The 23,009-nt window shown below is 37.6% G+C and overlaps 1 protein-coding gene across 3 annotated transcripts in view; it reads right to left on the minus strand.

Moving 5' to 3' along the window:
• Positions 1-9,538: 9,538 nt before the first annotated feature.
• Positions 9,539-23,009, minus strand: part of ZNF326 (zinc finger protein 326) — a 39,407-nt gene continuing 25,936 nt past the window's right edge. For all 3 annotated transcript variants that reach the window (XM_077746204.1, XM_077746205.1, XM_077746206.1), the window contains 5 exons: positions 21,245-21,392; positions 20,073-20,172; positions 17,807-17,937; positions 16,746-16,841; positions 9,539-10,740 (listed from right to left, as the gene is read on the minus strand). In XM_077746204.1, the coding sequence (XP_077602330.1) occupies positions 10,366-10,740; positions 16,746-16,841; positions 17,807-17,937; positions 20,073-20,172; positions 21,245-21,392 (850 nt within the window). In that variant the 3' untranslated portion in view covers positions 9,539-10,365. The remainder of the gene's footprint in view (positions 10,741-16,745; positions 16,842-17,806; positions 17,938-20,072; positions 20,173-21,244; positions 21,393-23,009) is intronic.

A 23,009-nucleotide genomic window follows, 5' to 3' on the forward strand; every position in this document is an offset into this window, starting at 1 on the left:
CATATTCTCTTGGATTTAATTTGCTAATGTTTTTTCAATGATTACATTTTCTCCTAAGTGAGAATTGTCTATAGTTATCTTTGATGGACATTATGGAATAAAAGTTCTGCCAGCCTCAGAGACCAAATTGAGAGGTGTAATCTGGAAGAGCTTAAATAGGAATTTTTCCTTAATATTTCATAAGGTTTTGTTTCATTTTAAATGCAAGCATTACAAGAACCATGTGTTCTGATTAGATTTTATTAATTGATTGCTATCCATAATTTCTAGCTTACTGCATTGTGATAGACAGGACAGAGCCTGCACGTAATTTCTTCGTGGCCTGCTTCATGGTCATTTTTCACAGTATTTGAAAAGAGCTTCTTTGTAACTATTGAAGTTTCTGAATTATATGGTTCAAAACCTGTGTCGTCAATTTTGAACTCTTCAGCCAGTAATTTCTAAGAGTTGTGATCAAATACCTAGTTCTAAGTGCAAATTTGTCAGTTTCTCATCAACAGTTTTTTTTTTTTTAATGTTTATTTGAGAGAAAGGGAGGCAGACTGCAAGTGGCAGAGGGGCAGAGAGAGAGAGAGAGGAAGAAATGGAATTGGAAGCAGGCTCCAGGCTCTGAACTGTCAGCACAGAGCACGACATGGGACTCGAACCCACAAACTGTGAGAGCATGACCTGAGCCAAAGTCGGATCTAAACCGACTGAGCCATCAAGGTTCCCCAATAGTTTTGCATTATAATTTGAAGTTGTTGTTGTGCATAGTTTTATGAGTTAATTTCTGAGTCCTTCCATGTTCTTGAGTTTCTAAAATGTCTTTATTGTGCTGTCTTAAAATGACAGTTTAGGGGCGCCTGGGTGGCTTAGTCGGTTAAGCGTCCGACTTTCACTTAGGTCATGATCTCNTGCTGTCAGCAGAGCCCAATACAGGGCCTGAACTTAGAAACCTTAAGATCACGACCTGAGCCAAAGTCAGACACTTAACTGACTGAGCCACCCAGGGCCCCCAATCCCACACAATTTTAAAAATTAACAGTTATCTTCTAGCATACCAATGTACAGATGACAAATCTGAGACCAATGTGATTCTTTCCCTTTATAGGTAAATTGTTTCTCTTTAGAAATTTTGAGATTGTTCCCATAATCCTAGGATTACAGAAATTTGGTCAGGATATGTTTTCAGTGTTTGTCTCCTTTTTAATTATTTTTCCTCAGTACTTAGGATTTTACTATGTGATCAGTCTTTTATCAGAAAAACATTTCTCTTCCTATTATTTCCTTTCTTCACTTTTTCTGTTCTCAACTGCTGAACCTCCTCTACATACACACATAGAGACACATCATATATTCACTCATTCAAAAATACATACAGAGCATTTTATGCACCTGGTACTGTGATAACATGTAGGATTTTCAATGCTGAATTTCCTATACATATGGCTCCCAAACTCATGAAGTTTCATTTCTTTTTTTTTAAACATTTATTTATTTTGAGAGAGAGAGAGCACACATGCAAGCAGGGGAGGGGTAGACAGAGGGAGAGAGAGAGTACCAAGCAGGGTCCTTGCTGTCAGCACAGAGCCTGTTGTGGGGCTCAACCCGCAAGAACTGTGACATCATGGCCTGACTGAAATCAAGAGTCGGACACTCAACCATCTGAGACATCCAGGCACCCCCATGAAATTTTACTTTAAATGGATGGTGTTTACCTGAATCTTCTATGTCTCAACTTTTCTCATAATTTCCATCTATTTGACCTATTCTTAGATGATTCTGGAAGTATCCCTCAGCTTAAAATTCTAGCTCAGTAATCTGATTTTCAGCCATGTTTATTCAACTACTTGGCCTAAAATACATTTTTATTTTAGCAACTATTTTTTATTTCCAAGATATTTCTTTCTTGTAACAGTTCGCATTTTTTTTAAACTGGTGCAATAACTTCTAAAATTTCCTTGGAGATTATGATACTTAACACTATAACTAAGGATTACATATTAAACTACTTATACTTATTGCTAATTATTATAACATATAATACGAAATTTACTTTAGTATGTACTAAAACATCTTAAAGTTTTTTTTTTCCTGCATTGTATCCCTAGGATTATTTCTGCGTATTAAGTTTACTACCTGTTTTTCATGATGCTCTCTTCCTTAAATGTCTGTTGCTCCTGGGTTGTCTATTATTAATAAAGAGAAACCAGGGGTCAGCAAACTTCTTCTGTAAGGGGCCAGTTAATAAGTGTTTTAGGCTTTGAAGGTCGTATTATTAGGTGTCTGTCACATATTTTTGTTCCTTTCTACAATCCTTTAAAAATGTAAACTCCACACAAAAACAGACAGTAGGAGGCTTACAGATGGTAGTTTGTGAAACTACTAGATTTTTCAGTTTTAACACCTGGAGTTCATTTTTCTCAACTTGAGTGAAACACCCTGGCAGATTTTGATTACAAGTAACCTGACATTTTGTGTGCAAGAGGAGGGAGGGACAGCCACCAGGTTTTTCGGTTTCCCTGTTTTCTAAGTATGAGGACTCAGAGCCCCTTGTGGGATCCATGAAATACCTAGGGCACTACCACACGTTGATGGCTGCTATATATATGCTCTGGGTGTCTGCTACATCAGAAGTTACACTCTGACTGGCAAGCAGCAAGCTGTGCTGTGACTTCATCTTGGAAGAGTATCACAGACCAAGACTTATGAGCCAGGGACTAGCATAACTATTCAGTCCTTCAGTAACATGGCTTCCCATGCGACAGCCACCCACTCTCACAATTGCCTCTAAAACATAGAAGTACTTCCTGAACTTTCATCTCAATGTGACTGTGCCTCTCTGTTTCACCAAGATCTGGTTCCTTCTTTTATATCTTCTAGAAATGCTTCACAGCAACCTTGTTGTCTTTCCATTGTGGTCATGAATTTATTTTTACTACTTTAATTTTCTTCTGTAATTTTAATAGATAACTTCAGAAGATAATGACTTGAATCCAGTAAGTCACTTTGATCTGGACCTCTCCCCATATTCATAAATTATATTCCTATAATAACTAACTGCTTAGAGTTGTTCCCTTACACACTCTTAGTCACCAAGAAAGCCATCTCTTACCAGCAACTCTGACTCACCCCACCTCTAACAGTCTTTTAAAAAAAAAATTTTTTTTAAGGCAATCCTTATCAAAATAACACCAGCATTCTTCACAGAGCTGGAACAATCCTAAAATTTGTATGGGACCAGAAAAGACCCTGAAGAGCCAAAGCTATCTTAAAAAACAAAACAAGGGGCGCCCGGGTGGCTTAGTCGGTTAAGCGTCCGACTTTCGCTGAGGTCATGATCTCGTGGTTCGTGGGTTCGAGCCCTGCGTCGGGCTCTGTGCTGACTGCCGGCTCAGAGCCTGGTGCCTGTTTCAGAGTCTGTGACTCCCTCTCTCTCTGACCCTCCCCTGTTCTCTCTCTCTCTCCTAGAAATAAATAAAACATTAAACAAAATTTAAAAAAACAAAAAAACAAAACAAAACCAAAGATGGAGGCATCACAATCCCAGACTTCAAGCTGTTACTACAAAGCTGTAATCAAGACAGTATGGTACTGACACAAAAACAGGCACTCAGATCAATGGGACAAAATAAGGAACCCAGAAATGGATCCAAAAATGTATGGCTACCTCATCTTTGACAAAGCAGGAAAGAATGTCCAATGGAATAAAGAGAGTCTCTTTAATAAATGGTGCTGGGAAAACTGGACAGCAACATGCAGAAAAATAAACCTGGACCACCTTCTTACACCATACACAAAAATAAACTCAAAATGGATAAAAGACCTAAATTTAAGACAGGAAACCATCAAAATCCTCGAGGAGAAAACAGGCAAAAACCTCTTTGACCTTGGCCGTAGCAACTTCTTACTCAACATGTCTCCAGAAGCAAGGAAAACAAAAGCAAAAATCAACTATTGGCACCTCACCAAAATAAAAAGCTTCTGCAGAGCAAAGTAAACAGTCAGCAAAACTAAAAGGCAACCAACCAATGGAATGGGAGAAGATATCTGCAAATGACATACCAGATAAAGGGTTAGCATCCAAAATCTACAAAGAACTTATCAAACTCAACACCCCAAAATCAAATAATCCAATGAAGAAATGGGCAAAAGACATGATTAGACACTCCTCCAAAGAAGACATCCAGATGGGTAACAGACATATGAAAAAATGCTCAGTATCACTCATCATCAGGAAAATACCAATCAAAACCACAATGAGATACCACCTCACACCTGTGAGAATGGCTAACATCAACAACTCAGGCAACAACAGATGTTTCTGATGATGCGGAGAAAGAGGATCCCTTTTGCACTGCTGATGGGGATGCAAACTGGTTCAGCCACTCTGGAAAACAGTATGGAGGTTCCTCAAAAAGTTAAAAATAGAACTGCCCTATGACCCAGCAATTGCACTACTAGGTGTTTATCCAAGGGATACAGCAGTGCTGTTTCGAAGAGGCACATCCACCCCAATGTTGATAGCATTACTATCAACAATAGCAAAGTATGGAAAGAGCCCAAATGTCCATCAATGATGAATGGATTAAGATGTGGTATACACACACACACAGTTGAGTATTACTCGGCAATCAAAAAGAATGAAATCTTGCCTTTTGTAACTACATGGATGGAACCAAAGTGTATTATGCTAAACAAAATTAATCAGAAAAAGACAAATACCATATGACTTCACTCTTTTGAGGAATTTAAGATACAAAACAGATGAACATAAGGGAAGGGAAGTAAAAATAATATAAAAAAACAGGGAGGGGGATAAAACATAAGAGACTCTTACGGAACAAACAGGGTTGCTGGAGGGGTTGTGGGAGGGGGGATGGGCTAAATGGGTGAGGGGCATGAAGGAATCTACTGCTGAAATCACTGTTGAACTATATGCTAACTTGGATGTAAATTAAAAAATAAATTTAAAAATAATAAACATTTAAAACTTTTAAGAAAACTAGGAAAATCAGACGGGGAAGGGAAAGCGGGAAGAGACCAGCATGACTGCTTCTGAGGAGGTCCAAAGTGGTGGCAGCAGGGACTGAATTTACCCCCAGTTTTGCAGGTCCCCTGATTTTATTTGCATATCAAATAGAGAACCAGCTATCAGGGTAGGGACTAACTATCATTTATAATATAAACTGTTAACGGTCACAGGAGCTCAAACACTTCTGCCTGTACGATTACTCCACTTTCTGTCCCTCAGCAGAACTCCAAGGGATTCCAAATGGTAATAAAAAGTTTGTCAGGCACCTGGGTAGCTCAGTAGGTTAGATGTCTAGCTCTTGATTTCATGTGATCAAGCCCAGTATTGGGCTCTGGGCTTACGGTGCAGAGCCTGCTTGTGATTCCCTCCCACTCTCTCTGCCCCTTCCCACCTGTGCGCTTACCTGTGCTCTCTCAAAATAAACATTTCTTTTAAAAAGTTTGTCATTGGGGCACCTGGGTGGTGGCTCAGTCTGACTGGTTAAGCGTCTGACTTCAACTCAGGTTGAAGTTCTCCTGGTCTGTGAGTTTGAGCCCCACATGGGCTCTGTGCTGACAGCTCTGACCCTGGAGCCTGCTTCCAATTCTGTGTCTCCTTCTCTCTCTGCCCCTCCCCCACTCATGCTCAGTCTCTCTGTCTCAAAATTAAACATTAACTAAACTTTTTAAAAAATAAAAAGTTTGTCATTAATGCCCCTGAAATGTAAACTCAAAAATGGCAGAAAGGGATAAATCTTATGTTTTGTGTATTTTAAATATACATAAAGTTTGTATTCACAGTAAGGACAATTTGGCAGGCAAAGTAAATGTCAAATAATGTAAGTCTGATAATGAGACAAACTGATATGATGTATCTCTAATTAAGAACAATCTTGCCAATAAAAAGGGAATTCTCAAATACTTTTTAACATGTATTACCAACATTTGCCTTTGTGGTTGTTTTTTCTTTATGTCCATGATTTTTGGCATGCAAATTTCTGCAGGTATTTCTTCACCTCATTCTTAGACAGGATTAATGTTTTTTTTAGATGTTACATAATATATTATTAGATATATATATAATAGGTATATTATAAAATACNAATTTATAATATTCTATAGTATTATAAAATATAAATATAATACCTAGATGTTATAATACAGGTTATAGTTAAATCTTGGCAGCTCTAGGATCCACTCTGCCTCCTGATGCAGGATCATAAATTCAAATGTTTACAGGCACAGGGAGTTAATATAAACACATTAAGGCTAAGATACAAGGTTGGAGAAGCAAGCAAGGAACAAAACCTATAGAACCACAGAGGTCATACTAAAAGGATCTCTGGATGTTACACTGACGTATAAAAAGCCACTGAAGGATTTCAAGTAGAGGAATGATGCAACCGAGAGCCTGTTATGTGGAAAAACTGTACGTCCTACTATTTCACAGGGGCACGTGGGTGGCTCAACCGGTTAAGCATTAGACTTTAGCTTAGGTCATGATCTAGTGGTCTGTAAGTTTGAGCCTCACATCGGGCTCTCTACTATCAGCACAGAGCCTGCTTCATATCCTAGGTCTCCCTCCACTCTTCCCCTGCTCACTCATTTTCTCTCTTTCTCTCAAAAATAAACAAACATAAAAAAAAAAAAAACTTCACATACTTGTATGAATTACATAATCTAATGAAAGAAAAAGATCAAAAACAAGAACAAGGCCCAGTTCTGACTCCTAGAGATTTTTAACAGGTCATTCTAATATTTTTGTAAAATATAGAGGGGTGCTGGGTGGCTTAGTTGGTTGAGTGCTGGACTCTTGGTTTCGGCTCAGGTTACGATCCCACGGTTTGGGAGGTCAAGCCCCCACATCGGCCTCCACCTGACAGCACCGAGCACTCTCTCCCTCTCCCTGTACACCTCCTCCACTTATGCTTTCTCACTCAAAATAAATTTTTAAAGAAGAGTTTTTTTAAACAGAAGACAAGCATGACTGGAGAGAAGAATAGCATGATATGAAGCAGGAATGCTAGGCCAGGTTGATTGCTAGGACTTTAATTGTAGATACAAAAAGAAACAGGAGGCTAGTATCTGAATTCCATTTTTAGATTACGCTTGTGTGTAATTCCATTTTTAGATTACACTTGTGTGTGAAAAAATGAATCTAGCAGGGGAAGAGTAGAAACAAGATTAGTTAATAAACTATTTTAATAGTCCAGGTAAGAGATGATGGGGTTTTATCTGCCCTCTCCCACATCTGCTACTACTAACCCCAATTCAAGGGGTTAGCAGTAACCCCTTGGTTTGTGGTAGCCTGGAGGCAGATGGTGATAAAAAGGGAAGAATACCGGATGGTGCCCAGGTATCTGGCTTAAACAACTGTGTAAGTTGTATATAAATTTCTTTGGTTATTATAACTACATTTTGCTTTTTTTAATGTTTACTTATTCATTTTGAAAGAGAATGTGTGAGTGCATATGAGTGGGGGAAGGCATCTCACATACTATGAGATCATGACCAGAGACAAAATCAAGAGACCAACACTTAAACATCTGAGGCACCCAGGTACCCCACGATTTGCTTGTTAATAAACACAATACTTGGATTACAGAATATGTAATAATTGCATATTATTACATATAATAATGATATTATTAAAAGATATCATACAAACTCTTATCAGAAAAGTACTAAATATATAAACTCTAAGCATCACAAATTAAACTGCCTAACTACAGGGGCGCCTGGGTGGCTCAGTCGGTTAAGCATCCCACTTTAGCTCAGGTCATGATCTCGTGGTCCGTGAGTTTGAGCCCCACATCGGGTTCTGTGTTGACAGCTCAGAGCCTAGAGCCTGCTTCAGATTCTGTGTCTCTCCCTCTGCTCTTCTCCCACTTGCTCTCTCTCAAAAATAAATAAACATTAATAACATTTTTAAAAAATTAAACTACTGAACTACAAATTATCTGATATACATAAATCTGAATTTCTAAATTAAGTACAATTAACAAAATACACTTTATTAATGATACCCTGCAAAGTAAGCTAATCTGAAAAAAGCTTTTCACATGTTTCCCTCAGATGTTACTACTTAGATGTTCTTTCTCTCTTACTCTGAAACATTTACAGGTGGCCTGGCTGGCTCAGTCGGTGGGTGGAGCATGCAACTCTTGATCTCAGGGTTGTATGGGTGTAGTAATTACTTTAAAATCTTTAAAAAGTAAATAAAATTGGGGTGCCAGGTAGCTCAGTTTGTTAAGTGTCTGTTGATTTTGGCGCACGTCCTGGCGTCATGGTTTGTGGGATCCAGCCCCAAGTTGGATTCTTTGCTGACAGTACAGGGCATGCTTGGGATTCTCTCTCCCTTTCTGCACATGCACACTCTCTAAATAAGTAAATAAACATTAAAAGTAAATTTAAACTTAAATCAAATAAAAACATTGACTTAGAAGTTGTTATACAGATTCTTGTTATACAGGATTCTTTCCAAATGTTGAAAACTTCAAATTACTAAGGACATTCTTTACAAAAAATAAAATAAAAAACACCCACTTAGTGCCAAAAAGAAACTACTAATTATACCCCAAAGGGATCTGTTCTCTTTTTACCCTACCCTTCCACAAATATTTTTTTTATTTTATTTTTTTACAGATAGTTTGTCAAATTGGTTTCCATACCCTTCAAATATTTTAAAATAGAAACTAAATAAATGAGAAACAAGAAGATCGATCAAGTCCTACTACCCTTAAAATTTTAACACTGAGCACAAACACTTTCTGAAGCCTATTTAAGTAAATACATACTCATAGATAGGATTCCAAATTTCTCCAGTCTTCAACTAACCTTCTCTTAATTGGCTCTAAATCCTCCTAGGTGGATAGAAATGACTTAAAGCTTAAAGATAAGCAAATCTAGCCCACAATATGAACCCATATTGGCCCAAAACAAGTGAAATTCTACAAATGCCTATATATTCACACACTCAATGCCTTAAAATTACTCAATATTCCTATATAGTCATCTATTCAATGCCTCAATATTTTGAGAAGCTTGTTTATTTCACTCAGTCCCCCTCCAGAGTAAAAATTCAAAAGAAATAAGAGCACTACTTTTCAGTGACATAGATGGTCATTTGAAAACAGACCATCTGGGGGTGCCTGGGTGGCTGAGTCGGTGGAGTATCCAACTACAGATCAGGTCATGATCTCGTGGCTCATGAGTCCCAAGTGGGACTCTGTGCTGACAGCTCAGAGCCTGGAGCCTGCTTTGGATTCTGTGTCTCCTTCTCTCTGTGCCCCTCCCCCTGCCCATGCTCTGTGTCTCTGTCTCTCTCTCTCCGTCTCTCTCTCGCAAAATAAACAAACATTTAAAACAATGTTAAAGATAACAGACCATCTCATGGTCTCATCTTCTCTTTTTCAGTATGTAAGCCTACAAACTATAAAAAGTTTAAAAAGAAATACTTCTTTTGTAGAAAAGTGATACTTTTGCTTCTTGGTTCTTCAGCTACAAACAGACATGACAAAAGAACTAACACAACTGTAAAAAATTATTTGTATTCAAATGTATTTTCAAGATTTCAAGATATGACATAGGCACAAAGAAAAGGAAGGAATTAAAACAAGTATAAACAAGTCAGTTATAGACTGACCTCAACTTGAAATAGGCTAAAAAATATGTTAGCAGTGCTTTTAAAATGATGGAAGTAAATTTTTTCAACTCCTCTCAATCATCTTGAAATACCATGAACTAAACTAAACTACATTAAGGCAAAATCTCATTTTAAATACTCATTTAATTGATGAATCGTTTCATTTAAAATTGCTAATCCAGGGAAAGAGCTTTTGTAAAAAACGTTTTATTGCTACAAAGGGAAACATGGTCACAAAAAGCCTTTAAGCGTATCTTAACGCAAATTACTATTCAATGTCCAATGCAGTAAAAAAATACACAGTCAGAGCACAAAATACTTGCCCAATTTATCTCTTCTAGGGTAAGTATTGAAAACATTAATGCACACTTGAATATATACTCCCAACAGCAGCATTTAAGTTCAAATGATTAGAATAGATATACTAACAATACACATCTGTTATCCTTAACACCAATTAAAGTAATAAAAATTAAGCTTAAAAATTATACAAACAATTTATCTAATCTAAGTCGGTAGCTATAAAAACTAAACTAAAATAGTCTTACCCTCATTTTATTAAACAAATGCCAAACATTTAGAAATTATATAAAACAAATCTGAATGTGTGGAATGCATGCAACATGGGTGTTAACTCTCATATTTTAAACTATTAAAATTCTTACCCTTTTCCACATTACAAGAGAAATTTAAAGCTTCTTTTAAATCTGACTAATACCTTACATTTAATTTTCTTCAGGCTGGTCAACAGGGAAGTCAGCAGGCTTTTCCTTTGCTGCTTCTTCCTCTCCTTCATCTCCTTCCCCCACTCCTTCTCCCTCCCCCACTGCCTCTCCCTGCCCCGCTGCCTCTCCTTCCCCCACTGCCTCCTGGTCCCCTGCTTGCTCTGTGTCTCCCACTCCCTCCACTCCTCCTCCTCCTTCTCCCACTTCCTCTGCTTCCTCCACTTCTTCCACTTCCTCTGCTTCCCCCACTTCCTCCTCCTCTTCCTCCTCCTCCTCCTCTTCTTCAATAGGTTCATCAATCTTTTCTTCCTCCTCCTCATCTCCTTCTATTTGTTGATCTTGAGAATGATCTTGAATTTCAAAAGGATTCTCACCCTAAAAACAGGAGGAAAAGCAGCTTTTAAAATGAGCATATTCGTTTTTGTCACCAATGAAATTTTTATTTACTTAATATTAAAAAAATATAATTTGAACCTTTTTATTTTAACTTATGACAAATCCACAACATATTTGTTCAGTATCTATTTCATACAAGGTAGGTAAATAAATTACTGAAGTCATTTCTTTATATTCCACAAACTGGAACGCATAAAGGCCACGTTTTCCTAACTGAATTTCTAAAATCATATACACAGGACAAAAGCAAAATATGTGGATTTTGGTAGAAACAAAGCAGATAAAGATTTATGTCCTACTTATGTAATTAAGTTACACCAGGATTCAATGTAGTACTACGGCAGGATCTATTTGAAAACACTCAAAATATTAAAATTTAATTTAAAAAAAATGAAAACACTCAAATGAAAATCAAGTCTTTCTCAAAATTCAAATAAGTGAAAATCAGGTACCTATTAGATATCATGCCTTAGTTTTACTTTAGAAAGGTAAATAAATCTTTAACTCACTAAACATTCACAGGTACAACTTTGTTTTAATATTTTAATTTATGTAAATACTTGAATTATGTGTCTGGATTAAGTGTCATAAACAAGACCATATCAGAAGTCTATATTAATATAGTAAGAAGTGAAGAAGCAATGAAGATTATTGAACAGCAAAGTAGAAGTGTGATAGGACACTTCAAGATAAATCACGGAGGAACACACAGGATCAAATGAAGTAGCAGGAGAAGAAATACTAGTGAAGGGGTTACTCTAATAATCCAGGAGAGGAAAGTGTAAATGATGTAGTGGCACCATTAACAGAATATGTAAATTAGGATGGGGAAAGAGGAAGCAGCAGATGTATGCTATATATAATTAGAATTTAAGACGTCTACATGAAAAAATGCTCAGTATCACGCATCATCAGGGAAATATACATCAAAACCACACTGAAATACCACCTCACACCAGTCAGAATGGCTAACATTAACAACTCAGGCAACAACAGATGCTGGCGAGGATGTGGAGAAAGAGGATCTCTTTTGCACTGCTGGTGGGAGGGCAAACTGGTGCAGCCACTCTGGAAAACAGTATGGAGGTTCCTCAAAATTAAAAACAGAACTATCCTATGACCCAGCAATTGCACTACGAGGTATTTATCCAAAGGATATAGGCATGCTGTCTCGAAGGTGCACACGCACCCCAACGTTGATAGCAGCACTATCAACAACAGTCAAGTATGGGAAGAGCCCAAATGTCCATCTGTGATGAATGGATAAAGATGATGTGGCGTGTGTATACACACACACACACACACAATGGAATATTACTCGGCAATCAAAAAGAATGAAATGTTGGGGCGCTTGGGTGGCTTAGTCGGTTAAGTGTCCGACTTTCGCTTAGGTCATGATCTCACGGTTCGTAGGTTCGAGCCCCGCGTCGGTCTCTGTGCTGACTGCCAGCTCAGAGCCTGGAGCCTGTTTCAGAGTCTGTGACTCCCTCTCTCTCTGACCCTCCCCTGCTCACACTGTCTCTCTCTCTCTCCTGGAAATAAATAAAACATTAAAAAAATTAAAAAAAAAAAAAAAGAATGAAATGTTGCCTTTTGCAACTACATGGATGGAACCAGAGTGTATTATGCGAAGCAAAATTAGTCAGGCAAAGAAAGGACAAATATGACTTCACTCCTATGTGGAATTTAAGATACAAAACAGATGAACATTAGGGAAAGGAAGCAAAAATAATATAAAAATAGGGAGGGGACAAAACGTAAGAGACTCTTAAAGCAAACAAACTGAGGGTTGTTGCTGGAGGGGTCTGGGGTGGGGGGTGGGCTAAATGGGCAAAGGGCATTGAGGAGGACACCTGCTGGGATGAGCACTGGGTGTTATATGTAAACGATGAATCACTGGATTCTACTCCTGAAATCATTATTGCACATATATATGCTACCTAACTTGGATGTAAAATAAAATTAAAGTAAAATGTTAACGTGTTACAAAATGCCAAAAAAAAAAAAAAATGTCTAAGAGGCAGCTTTAAATCCACAACTCGAAAGAGAATAGAGTTCAAAGAAAGATGTAGATTTATGAATTGTTTGCACAGAGTGAATAGTGAAACAAGACAGCCCAAGCCTGGGGCCAGGGAAAGGGCTGATGAAAAAACCTACTGAAAATGCCTATACACAGGGACAGAAATTAGGGGAAAAAATACTCAGTGCAGAGAAGTCCAGGATAGTAAAATATTACCTGGCAAGACAAAGTTTTAAGAAAAAATGACAGATTAACCGTGTCAAGAAAAACTGAAAGGTCACTAGAATTGATAACTATTAAAGCTGAGTGAGGGTACTTGAGGAATGTATGACACTATGCCCTTTAGCTTTGTATGTGTAAGACAGTAAACAATAAAATGTTTAAGAAATTGTATTTAAAATTAAGACTGGTTATCTTAGAGCATTTCCCGAAGTATGATGTTAAGTGGAAGGTGGACAGCAATGACTGCCCAGGAATGAATCTTCACAATTTTCTCTTAGCTCTCAAAAACCACAAGCCCAAGTCCCAGACTCTGAGACTTTAATTTAGTCAAATACGAGAGCTCTTGCTAAAGACACAAGTTCCTGAATTAATTTCTGACTTCTTGAATGAAAATTTCCAGGGAAGAGATCTGGTAACCTGCATATTTAAGAAGAATTTCAGGGGATACTTATCAGAGTAGTTGGGGAAATTCTAATTCATAAGGTCTTTAAGGCCTAGACAGTTTTTAATTTGATTTTAGCCTTACAAAAAGAGTAATATAGAAGAAGAGCACAATGCAGGGTAAACTTCCTTTTTAAGTACGGTGATAAGAGCAAAGATAAGATGGGAAGGGGCAGAGTCTAGGAAAAATGAAGTCATTTTTAGTTTAGGGAACTTATAAGCATGTTTGTCTGTAGGAAAATAAAATAGTAAATGGGGAAAGTCAGATGCAAGCAAGGAGAGACAACTGATGAAACAAGAACACAGGTGAAGGGCAAAAAAGGAGTAGCTTCCTTTACAGAGAGCAATAAAGGTGAGCGTAAGGTACATAAATCTAAGGCAAAAAGGAGAAAACATACAGTTTACATCTATTGGTCTCAATCTCTCCAAAGCAAGGGAAGCAATAAGAACCCAAGGGAAGGCAGAGAAGATGAAATCTAGACATGTTAAGAATGGAAAAGCTTTGGGGTGCCTGGGTGGTTCACTTAGTTAAGAGTCCAACTTCAGCTCAGGTCATTATCTCACGGTTTGTGGGTTCGAGCCCTGTGTTGGGCTCTGTGCTGATATGATAGCTCAGAACTCAAGGCTGCTTTGGATTCTGTGTAACCCTCTCTCTCTGCCCCTCCCCTGCTCATGCTCTCTCTACATCAAAAACAAAAATTAAAAAATTTTTTAAAGGAAAAAAAAGAGTGGAAAAGCTTTGAAACAGTCACTGTAGGAAGCACATTACATTGACTGGTAATGGGCAAAATTACTGTGAACTGCAGTGGAAATCCGGCAAACACGGCAATGGTACAATTCTATGGTATGTGTAGCGAGACAGTCTAACCACAGATGGCATGGTGCTGGGAACTGGTTAAGTGGTCAGCGACGAATAGGTGAGGACTTCTGGAATGGCAGCAACGCATTTTTATAAGGACTGACCAAGGGTATCCAGGCCAGGGAGTGAAGGTGGATAAAGTTGGAGAAAAGGGACAAACTGATGAACTGATGGTATCTTCATAGGACAAAGACTAAAAAAGATATTTTGGGGGCGCCTGGGTGGCTTAGTCGGTTAAGCGTCTGACTTTCGCTTAGGTCATGATCTCACGGTTTGTGGGTTCGAGCCCCGCGTCGGGCTCTGTGCTGACTGCCAGCTCAGAGCCTGGAGCCTGTTTCAGTCTGTGACTCCCTCTCTCTCTGACCCTCCCCTGCTCACGCTGTCTCTGTCTCTGTCTCTGTCTCTCCTAGAAATAAATAAAAAACATTAAAAAAAAAAGATATTTTGTCAGACTGCGAGCGCTTTAAGTTGAAAGAGATTTTAAGCCACGACCAGAGCTGAGCATAGGCAGAGGATGTTGTGGGGAATAACAGCAGGGAACAGAGCAGACAGGGAAGCTGAACAAAGGGGTACCAATGAGTAATGCGACACCAGTGCTCCTTGAATTTTAACATGTTTATGAATCAGCTGGGCTCTTGTTCAAATGCAACTCTCCATTTCTAATGAACTCCCAGGAAATGCTGATATTGCTGGTCCATGGATCACATTCAGAGTAAAAAAATTCTAGAAGAGTTCTCCTCAGTTCAGGTACTTTCTAAACAATATGCACATGAGCTAGACACTCCCACCGGTGAGGTCTCTCATTCCACGAAGTGACTCTCAAGTGTAACTTGAAAAGTTTACACAGAAATTCTCATTTGTATTCTTCTTTCATTAAATATTTGACACATCAACAGAAACCAATAACTTCTCAAAAGTTTGTGATATACCAAGGATAAAAAATCTAATTTTTCCTAATTTAGCAATGATGCTCTTACCTTTTCAATGCCATACGCCCCACAAAATTGAACTTGAATTAAGAATGCATTCACTATTTCTTTGTTTTTCGGGGCTTTTTTTAAACAGCTCTGTGTTTTGCATTGCTCTGTTACAATATCTGCACTAACTTTGTAAAAGTGGTGACAAGAATGCAGTAAAAGTGACAAATACAACAAATCAGAAAATAGGACCCGCAGGAATATGCTGAAATAACTGGGATATAGTCAGCTTGGAAGTCACTTGGTTGAAGGATAACTTGACTATATATCAGGTTTCTTCAGAGTTTATGTGTTAGTCACTACAACAGCCAAAATAAAGAAAACGTCTCTCATCTATAAAATAAAAATTTAGTCACAAATGTAAATAATAGACTTACAAATTTTCAACATAACAGCTCTCTTCAGTTTATGATGATTTAAATGAGGTATTATTTTACAAAGACTCAAAACCAAACCTCTGAAATGTATTTAATTTCCTGAATAATAGTAAATTCTTATTTGTACATTAAGTATAAATAATGCACAAAGAATTTTATGTGAAGAAGGACCACCACAACAGCAGATGGCTAAAAAGCCTACGAAGCCGTGTGCCGGGTGTACCTAGCTGTTCACACCTGAGTTTACTAACATTCAGGGCAAGCCTCCTCTCTCCTGGCCTGCAGACTCCATGCGGGAACTTCTTCTGAAGCAGCATCTCTAACTTCCCACTACACCTCCAACTTTTATCCGAGGAACAATGACTTATCAGTTACTATGCTTGGAAGATGAATATGGGCATATTCAATTTTGTACTTGTTGGGGCCCTTCTTTTGGGTCTTCCTAGCAACAGTTTAGTCTACTGTAGGCCACGTGGTAAACTAAGGGAGGCCTACTGCTGTCTAGCTGAACCAGTAACAGAGGTTGGGGAGAAACAAGGTTATCTAATTTAGAAGGGAAATACAGGGGGGCACCTGGGTGACTCAGTTAAGTGATTCTTGGTTTAGTCTCAGGTCATGATCTCACAGTTTATAGGTTTGAGCCCCATATCAGGCTCCACAGCTGGCAATGCAGAGCCTGCTTGGGATTCCCTCTCCCTCTCTCTCTCTCTCTCTCTCAAAATAAATAAACTTAAAAAAAAAAAAGTGAAATACAGAAGGTCCACACTAACTACATATGTTAAGACTTATCCCTCAAATCCTCCTTTCTTTAAAAATCAAGACTAAAGCCAACATCATGATCTGCTATCAGACTCCTGAGTTTCTCTCTCAAATGATCCAGGGTGAGCGATGAGAGAGGAACGACTTATTGTTCCCTCTCCCAACAAATCCCAATAATTAGGAAAAACAACGGTTTTACCTATATGCAAGATATCAAGCAATATTCTTCCCAATGTTGCACTGTATTTAAATATCACAGTTACTATGTCATCATTTACTTATAAAGATACTACAATATAACCTAAAAAGGTTTTGCTCTAAAGTCTTACCTTAACAAAACGTTCGTATCGCGCCTTCACTATTGGGTTATTTAAAATGCTAGTAGCGGTCAAGACACTCTCTCTTTTTATTTGTTCTTTGTAAGCCTATGAAAAATAGATCATACTTAGGTACCTGAAAACCATGCCATGAAAATATTTCTGTAATTAAAACAATGTTGTATGTTCAACTTCTTAAATTATTTATTTCCTGGCAAATTAAGCTAGAAAGCAACAACTACTGTGACCACAATCTAAATCATCCATGGATTAAAACAATGAAGATTCAATAAGGCAATCACTCATTAAAAAACACCCAGTCACTCCATTCGACCACACATCTAGGTCTACTGAACAGTTGCTCTCTCTCCTTTCTACTCGACATGCACTTCCCTCCACCCCAACTATTCTAACTACTAATTTTCATGTTATCAAAAGAGAAAGAATAAATTTTCATACTGCTAAAATAGTCTTCCTCTGGGCTGAAGTTAGCATAAGACTATATTATACAAAGGAAGACAGGTTAATATGAAATGTCTCGTTACCAAAAACGTGTCAAGGAAATACCAAAAGAGAAAGACTTTCCTTTCTTTTTTGTTCTAAAACTCACTCTCTCTCTCTCTCTCATAAAACTGCTTTGTACCAACTTACAGTGTTTATGAAAAAAACAGTTCAATAGCTATGATTTCCTGAATGCTTATACTATGCATCAGGCATTAGTTTAAGTGTCTTTTCTATTTTAACAACTTAATCTTTAAACAGTCATGTAAGAATAGAATGATTATCTATCCCCATTTTACAAATAAGGAAACTTGGATAAAAAAAGAGTTAATTTACTTGCTTGACACATTATATACCGAACCAGGATTCAAACCCAGGAATTCTTACTCTGGAGCCCAATCCTAACCACCATGCTTAACTACTATGCTACACAGTCTACTTATCTTTACAGGTTTTCACACGAGATTAACACGACTGTATGTAAGCAGGTAGGTGTGAAACAATAGCCTTTAAAGGACAATAAAGGATTACTGAATAGTTCAATGACTTCATTAAGACAGACTGAAATTTACCTGCTTCCCTTTGATATGATCAGGAGATTTTAAGTGCTGCTGAACTGAACTATGTAAAGCAGGAATATACACACTGCACGCACTGCAGTGAACAGTCTCCACTTTCATCATGTGATCATCTGCAGTAACACCTACAAAAGAAAGCCAGTTATTAATAAGAAAAGATTCATACCTTCTTATTTTTGACAAAGCGAAGTTTTTATTATTTATTATTTCGTTTCCATGCTTATTTATATACTTCTTCCAAAAAGAGGATAAAAATATGTAGGTTATATTGAGTTTTTCTACTATATCTCATAAATCTGCATATACAGATTTAAAGTATGGATAACAGATTAAAATTATAAAGTATAATTACATTATATTTCCTTATCATGTTATACAATCTTGCTCTGAGTCCCAGGGTTCTGTCTCCCAAATATATAATATAAAAGAAGACAAATGTTGATTTTTGTAGTAAAAAAAGAATTTCCATAATAATGAATGTGGGAGGGCAGGGATAGGGGAAAATGTCAAAATTGGCATTCACAAAAAACAAAATGTATGTTGGACCTTGAAAACTGTGATCAAGATTTACTAAGTGAAGTTATATGCAGGGGAAAGGTGAGAGAAAATGGCACTTTGTGCAAATTGCAAATAATTCAGTACGGCTGGGGCACTGAGAATAAGGAAGGGACAAAAGAGAGAAAAAGAGCAGGGCCTAAATCATGGAGAACTTTGCATGCCAGGCATAGGAATTTGAAGTTTATCTTCTAGAGGATCGAGACCCAGCTAAAATTTTTAAAGTAATACAATCATGCAGTAGACTTAGAGATAAGACTGGAAGTAAGGACGCTAGTTAGGAAAATAATATAGCTGCCAAGAGAACAGATAAAAATTTGAACAGATGCAATATTTAAAGAGCAGACTTGGAAGATATTGAAAATAAAAAACCAATAAGATAAATGTTACAGATATAATAAAGTAAAATTACTTAGAACTAAGTTCATATTTCTGGCTTAGGCAGTGTGGTCACCTTCCAATGTAAATGAAAGACTGGTCTTCTGGGTCTTTGTTTTGTTTTCTTAATGGGGTGGAGGATGCCCAAAGAGCACACAAAAAAATTCTTATACGTTCATTTTGTGAGACTGCTGAAGACAGAGGCCAATAAGCAGTTGGATATTCAAGACTAGAGTTCGGAAGACAGATCTGTGCTAGAGACAGAAGTGTATAAGTAATCAACATAAAGGGGTTAGTTTAAACTCTGTGAATAGATGAGTCCTAAGGAAGGAATATTAAAAAGAGAAGATAATGGAACTAAGGCTGGAACAATGGAAAATATCAACTGCTAAAAACTTCAAAGAGAGGGGTGACTGGGTGCCTCAGTTGGTTGAGCATTTGATTTTTGATTTCAGCTCTGGTCATGATCTCAGTTCATGAGTTCAAGCTTCAAGACAGACTCTGCGCTGAAAGCACGGAGCCTACTAAGGATTCTCTCTCTTGGCGCCTCCCCTGCCTGCACACATTCTCTCTCTCTCAAAAATAAACATTCTTAAAGAAACAAAAAATTAAAATAAAATAAAAACACGAGTAAAAAAAGGAATAAAGAACCTCAGGACAGTAAGATACCAGAATAACCGGGGGTAGAAACAGATTCACAAAGAATAGCGGAAAATGCTGCAGAAGTTAAGATAATGGTTCAAAGAACCAAAGAAGTTGGTGTCAGGAATCTGTCAGAGCAGACTGGTGGCAGCATACAGTGGTCTATTCTGGGGAAGTAGTAATACGTAGTGAAGACACAGATCACTGGACTATGCTTGAAGAAGCATGGTTGTTTAAGAGGAAAGCAAGTTTTAGGGGAACTAGTATCTGTTTTTCTTTTCTTTTTTAATGAGGGAGATTTTTTTTTCCTTTTCAAAGATGAAAGCAAAGGCTTTAGGGAGAGAATCAAAAGAGAACAAAAAGACTGAAAAACAGAAGAGTTTGCTATTTGAGCAAAAGTCCTTAAAGAGATGAGGAGAAATAAGACAGAATGGAAGATTTCACTTCCACCTAGAGGAAAAGCTGATTTTTCTTCTAAAAGTGAAGTGAGAAACATAATGGTATATAGTTCATAAACTAAACATAAATTCATAAACATAAGAGGAAAAGGAGTTCATCTGTGATGACCTACTCACGGCTACCACATATGACTCGATCACTCTAGTGGGCAGCATCTACATTGAAACAGATTATGGTAAGTAAAATATACGTGTAAATTTCTAAAATACTTTGTTTAAATACTTACCTTCCATAACATCTTTTTCAATTATTTTAACTACTTCTGTTTGATTATTTGTCTGTTGCTTACGAATAGATGTTTTCTTGAATTTATTCACCATACATTCCTACCAAACAAAATAGAAAGAAACCCAATAAGTTTTCAGTGAGCACTTAGTATATGCTTAGCATCAAACTCAGCCAATGAAAGATAACATCTGCTATATAAAAACTAATATCCGTTCTCAGGGAGCTTACAATTCAGTTGAAAAATAAATACAAATAAATGACTAGGATACTTACAAAAAGTATTCACTTTCAAAGTGTGAATGAATGACCGTTAGGGACCAGTTAAGAAATGAAATTACAGAAAGAAATTTTTGTAAAGGTACACAACTCTGCAAGTATAGGGAAGAATGACTGATCATTATATTTCTAACCTCCTAACAATTCCATGTCTTCTGCCCAAATTAACTATCTGTACTACAAATCAGCAGTCCAGCTCTAGCCCCTTCCTTAAGCATCCCTGACCCGAACTATCCTCCCCTTCTCCAACCCTGCCTGCCTACACACTCACTCCTGGCCCTTCAACTTAACTGTGTTGTCTGTGTATCTATGTGTTCTCTTACCAATTACTGTGAGTTCACTAAGGGTGGTATCTGTGTCTTCGGTTCTTGCATAGCACCTTTTGTTAAGTACTCAAGAAAAGCTTGAACTAGTGACCACACACCGACAACAGAAAGGACCCTAAACAGACATCAGCTCTCTGGCTCTGAATTCCAACTTCCACTGAACTAAAAGAGTCACTACACTGCTGTGAGCAAGATCTTTCATGATAAAAAGGAGTTGTGATGACGCTCATATGAAATACTGAAGGAACGTACCCAGCACACTAGGTACACAGTAGACTTTCAAGGTATCATAGCTGATTCTTCATCAATAAACAGTGTTAAAGGAATTCTTTTCCCCACACCTCTGCCAGAAACTACTGTGTAAAACATAAAATATTCTCTCAAATTATAATCTAAAATCTTTACAGAGGAATTCACATCTAATTCTGGGCTAATTTTTTTTTAAACTCTTTTAAGTAGCCGATTAAATGTGTAGAAACTTAAAATGAAAGAGAAGTGGGAAACTGTGAAAAAGTAAGAAGTTAAAATATCAAACAGAGTGCTTCTTGCTTTACAAACAGCTACTTACATGTAAAAACTCCATAACTACTTTATCAAATTTGGTTTGTTTCTGAATATGATCCAATGTTTCCTGGTGTGAAGAACTTTCCAGATGTAATTCAATATCTTTTTCTTCAAATGTTCGGAATTTACAAAATGAACATGTGAATGCCATTCTATAAAGAAAAAAAGTTTTCTTTAAATATTACCTTATTTACTGAGAGTTCCTAAGACATGCCAATAAAACCAATTTTAGCAAATAAATGATTTCCTTTACTCCATCTTATGGTTGATCTAAATTTAGCTGAAGTAAAAAAAAAAAAAAAATAGTACTTCTTTATAGATCTATTTGGCCAACACTGTTATTATACTACTTTGCAAATAACAGAATCAGTGGATCTATTTAATCTAGTCCCAAGCTATCCACTTCAACTTTAGACCCATTATAAAGCCAAAGCAAACGTCTAAAAATACCAAGTTCCACAGTTCCACTACTTATTTTATACTCTGTTCCACTCTCAAGCCAGCAGTCCACTAAGGTAATACCAACAAAGCCAGGTGAACATAAGACAATTCACTCCCTTGGAGCTGTAGGGTGACCAGAAGCTGTACCTGCTAAGGACCACTTCAGAATGACTGATAAACTTGGACTAGACAAATTTAGAAGCTCAGGAGCCACTCCAATATGAATTTCCCCTCTTTTCCCCTATAAAGTTTTCCTATCTTATGTATTGCTTTTATTTCCTTTTCCTAGAATTATGACAAGAGTTTCTTCACTGGCTTCATCTCCAGTCTCCATTTTCCATTAATTCTTTTTTTTTTAATGTTTCTTTATTTGAAAGAGAGAGAGAGAGAGAGAGCGCGCGCGCCAGGGAGGGGCAGAGACAAGAGACAAAGATTCTGAAGTAGACTCCAGGCTCTGAACGGTCAGCATTGAGCCCAATGCGGGGCTCGAATTCCCGAACCGCAACTGAGCCCAAGTCGGATGCTTAACCAACTGAGCCACCCAGGTGCCCCTCCAATTAATTCCTTATGCCACTATTATATTACTTTTCCTAATTAAAACTATGGTATCTGGAGCCTTTGGCTTGCTGGGTTTATATCCGAGCCCTGTTGTGAGACACTGGACAAATTACTTGACTTCTCTAGGCCTTCGTTTTCTCTTAATGAAATAAGAACTCTTACAGAAGTATCACTGAGGATGGAAAAAACATTAATATATATAAAGCCCTTAGAACAGTTCCTGCCACACAGTAATAATTCAATTAATTACTGTCACTTCCTAAAGGAGACAACAGCACTTCACTTGACGTAAGCATCATAAAACAAGGTCAAAACACTTTCAGCTGCCTTTAAAGAAAGCTCCTAATCTCTCCTGTATCTTGTTGGCTTTACCCTCTAAATACTTTTAATTTTTTTTTAAGTTATTTATTTTGAGAGAGTGCATGCGCACAAGCGAGCGCAAGCAGGGGAGAAGCAGAGAGAGAGGGAAGGAGAATCCAAAGCGAGCTTCACACTGTCAGCACAGAGTCTGAAAAGTGGGGCTCGATCTCACGAATCGTGAGATCATGACCAGAGCCAAAATCACAAGTCGGACGTTTAACCAACTGAGCCACGCAGCCACACCCTTACTAAATAATTTTAAAAAAATTTTTTTAATGTTTATTTGATGGAGAGAGAGGGGGGCAGAGAGGAGGAGACACACAGAATGCGAAGCAGGCTCTAGTATCTGAGCTGTCAGCACAGAGCCTGATATAGGGCTCGAACTCCCAAACCATTGGACCATACCTTAT

Source organism: Crocuta crocuta, unplaced genomic scaffold, assembly GCF_008692635.1.
Source record: "Crocuta crocuta isolate KB4526 unplaced genomic scaffold, BGI_CrCroc_1.0 scaffold48, whole genome shotgun sequence".
NCBI lineage: Eukaryota > Metazoa > Chordata > Mammalia > Carnivora > Hyaenidae > Crocuta > Crocuta crocuta.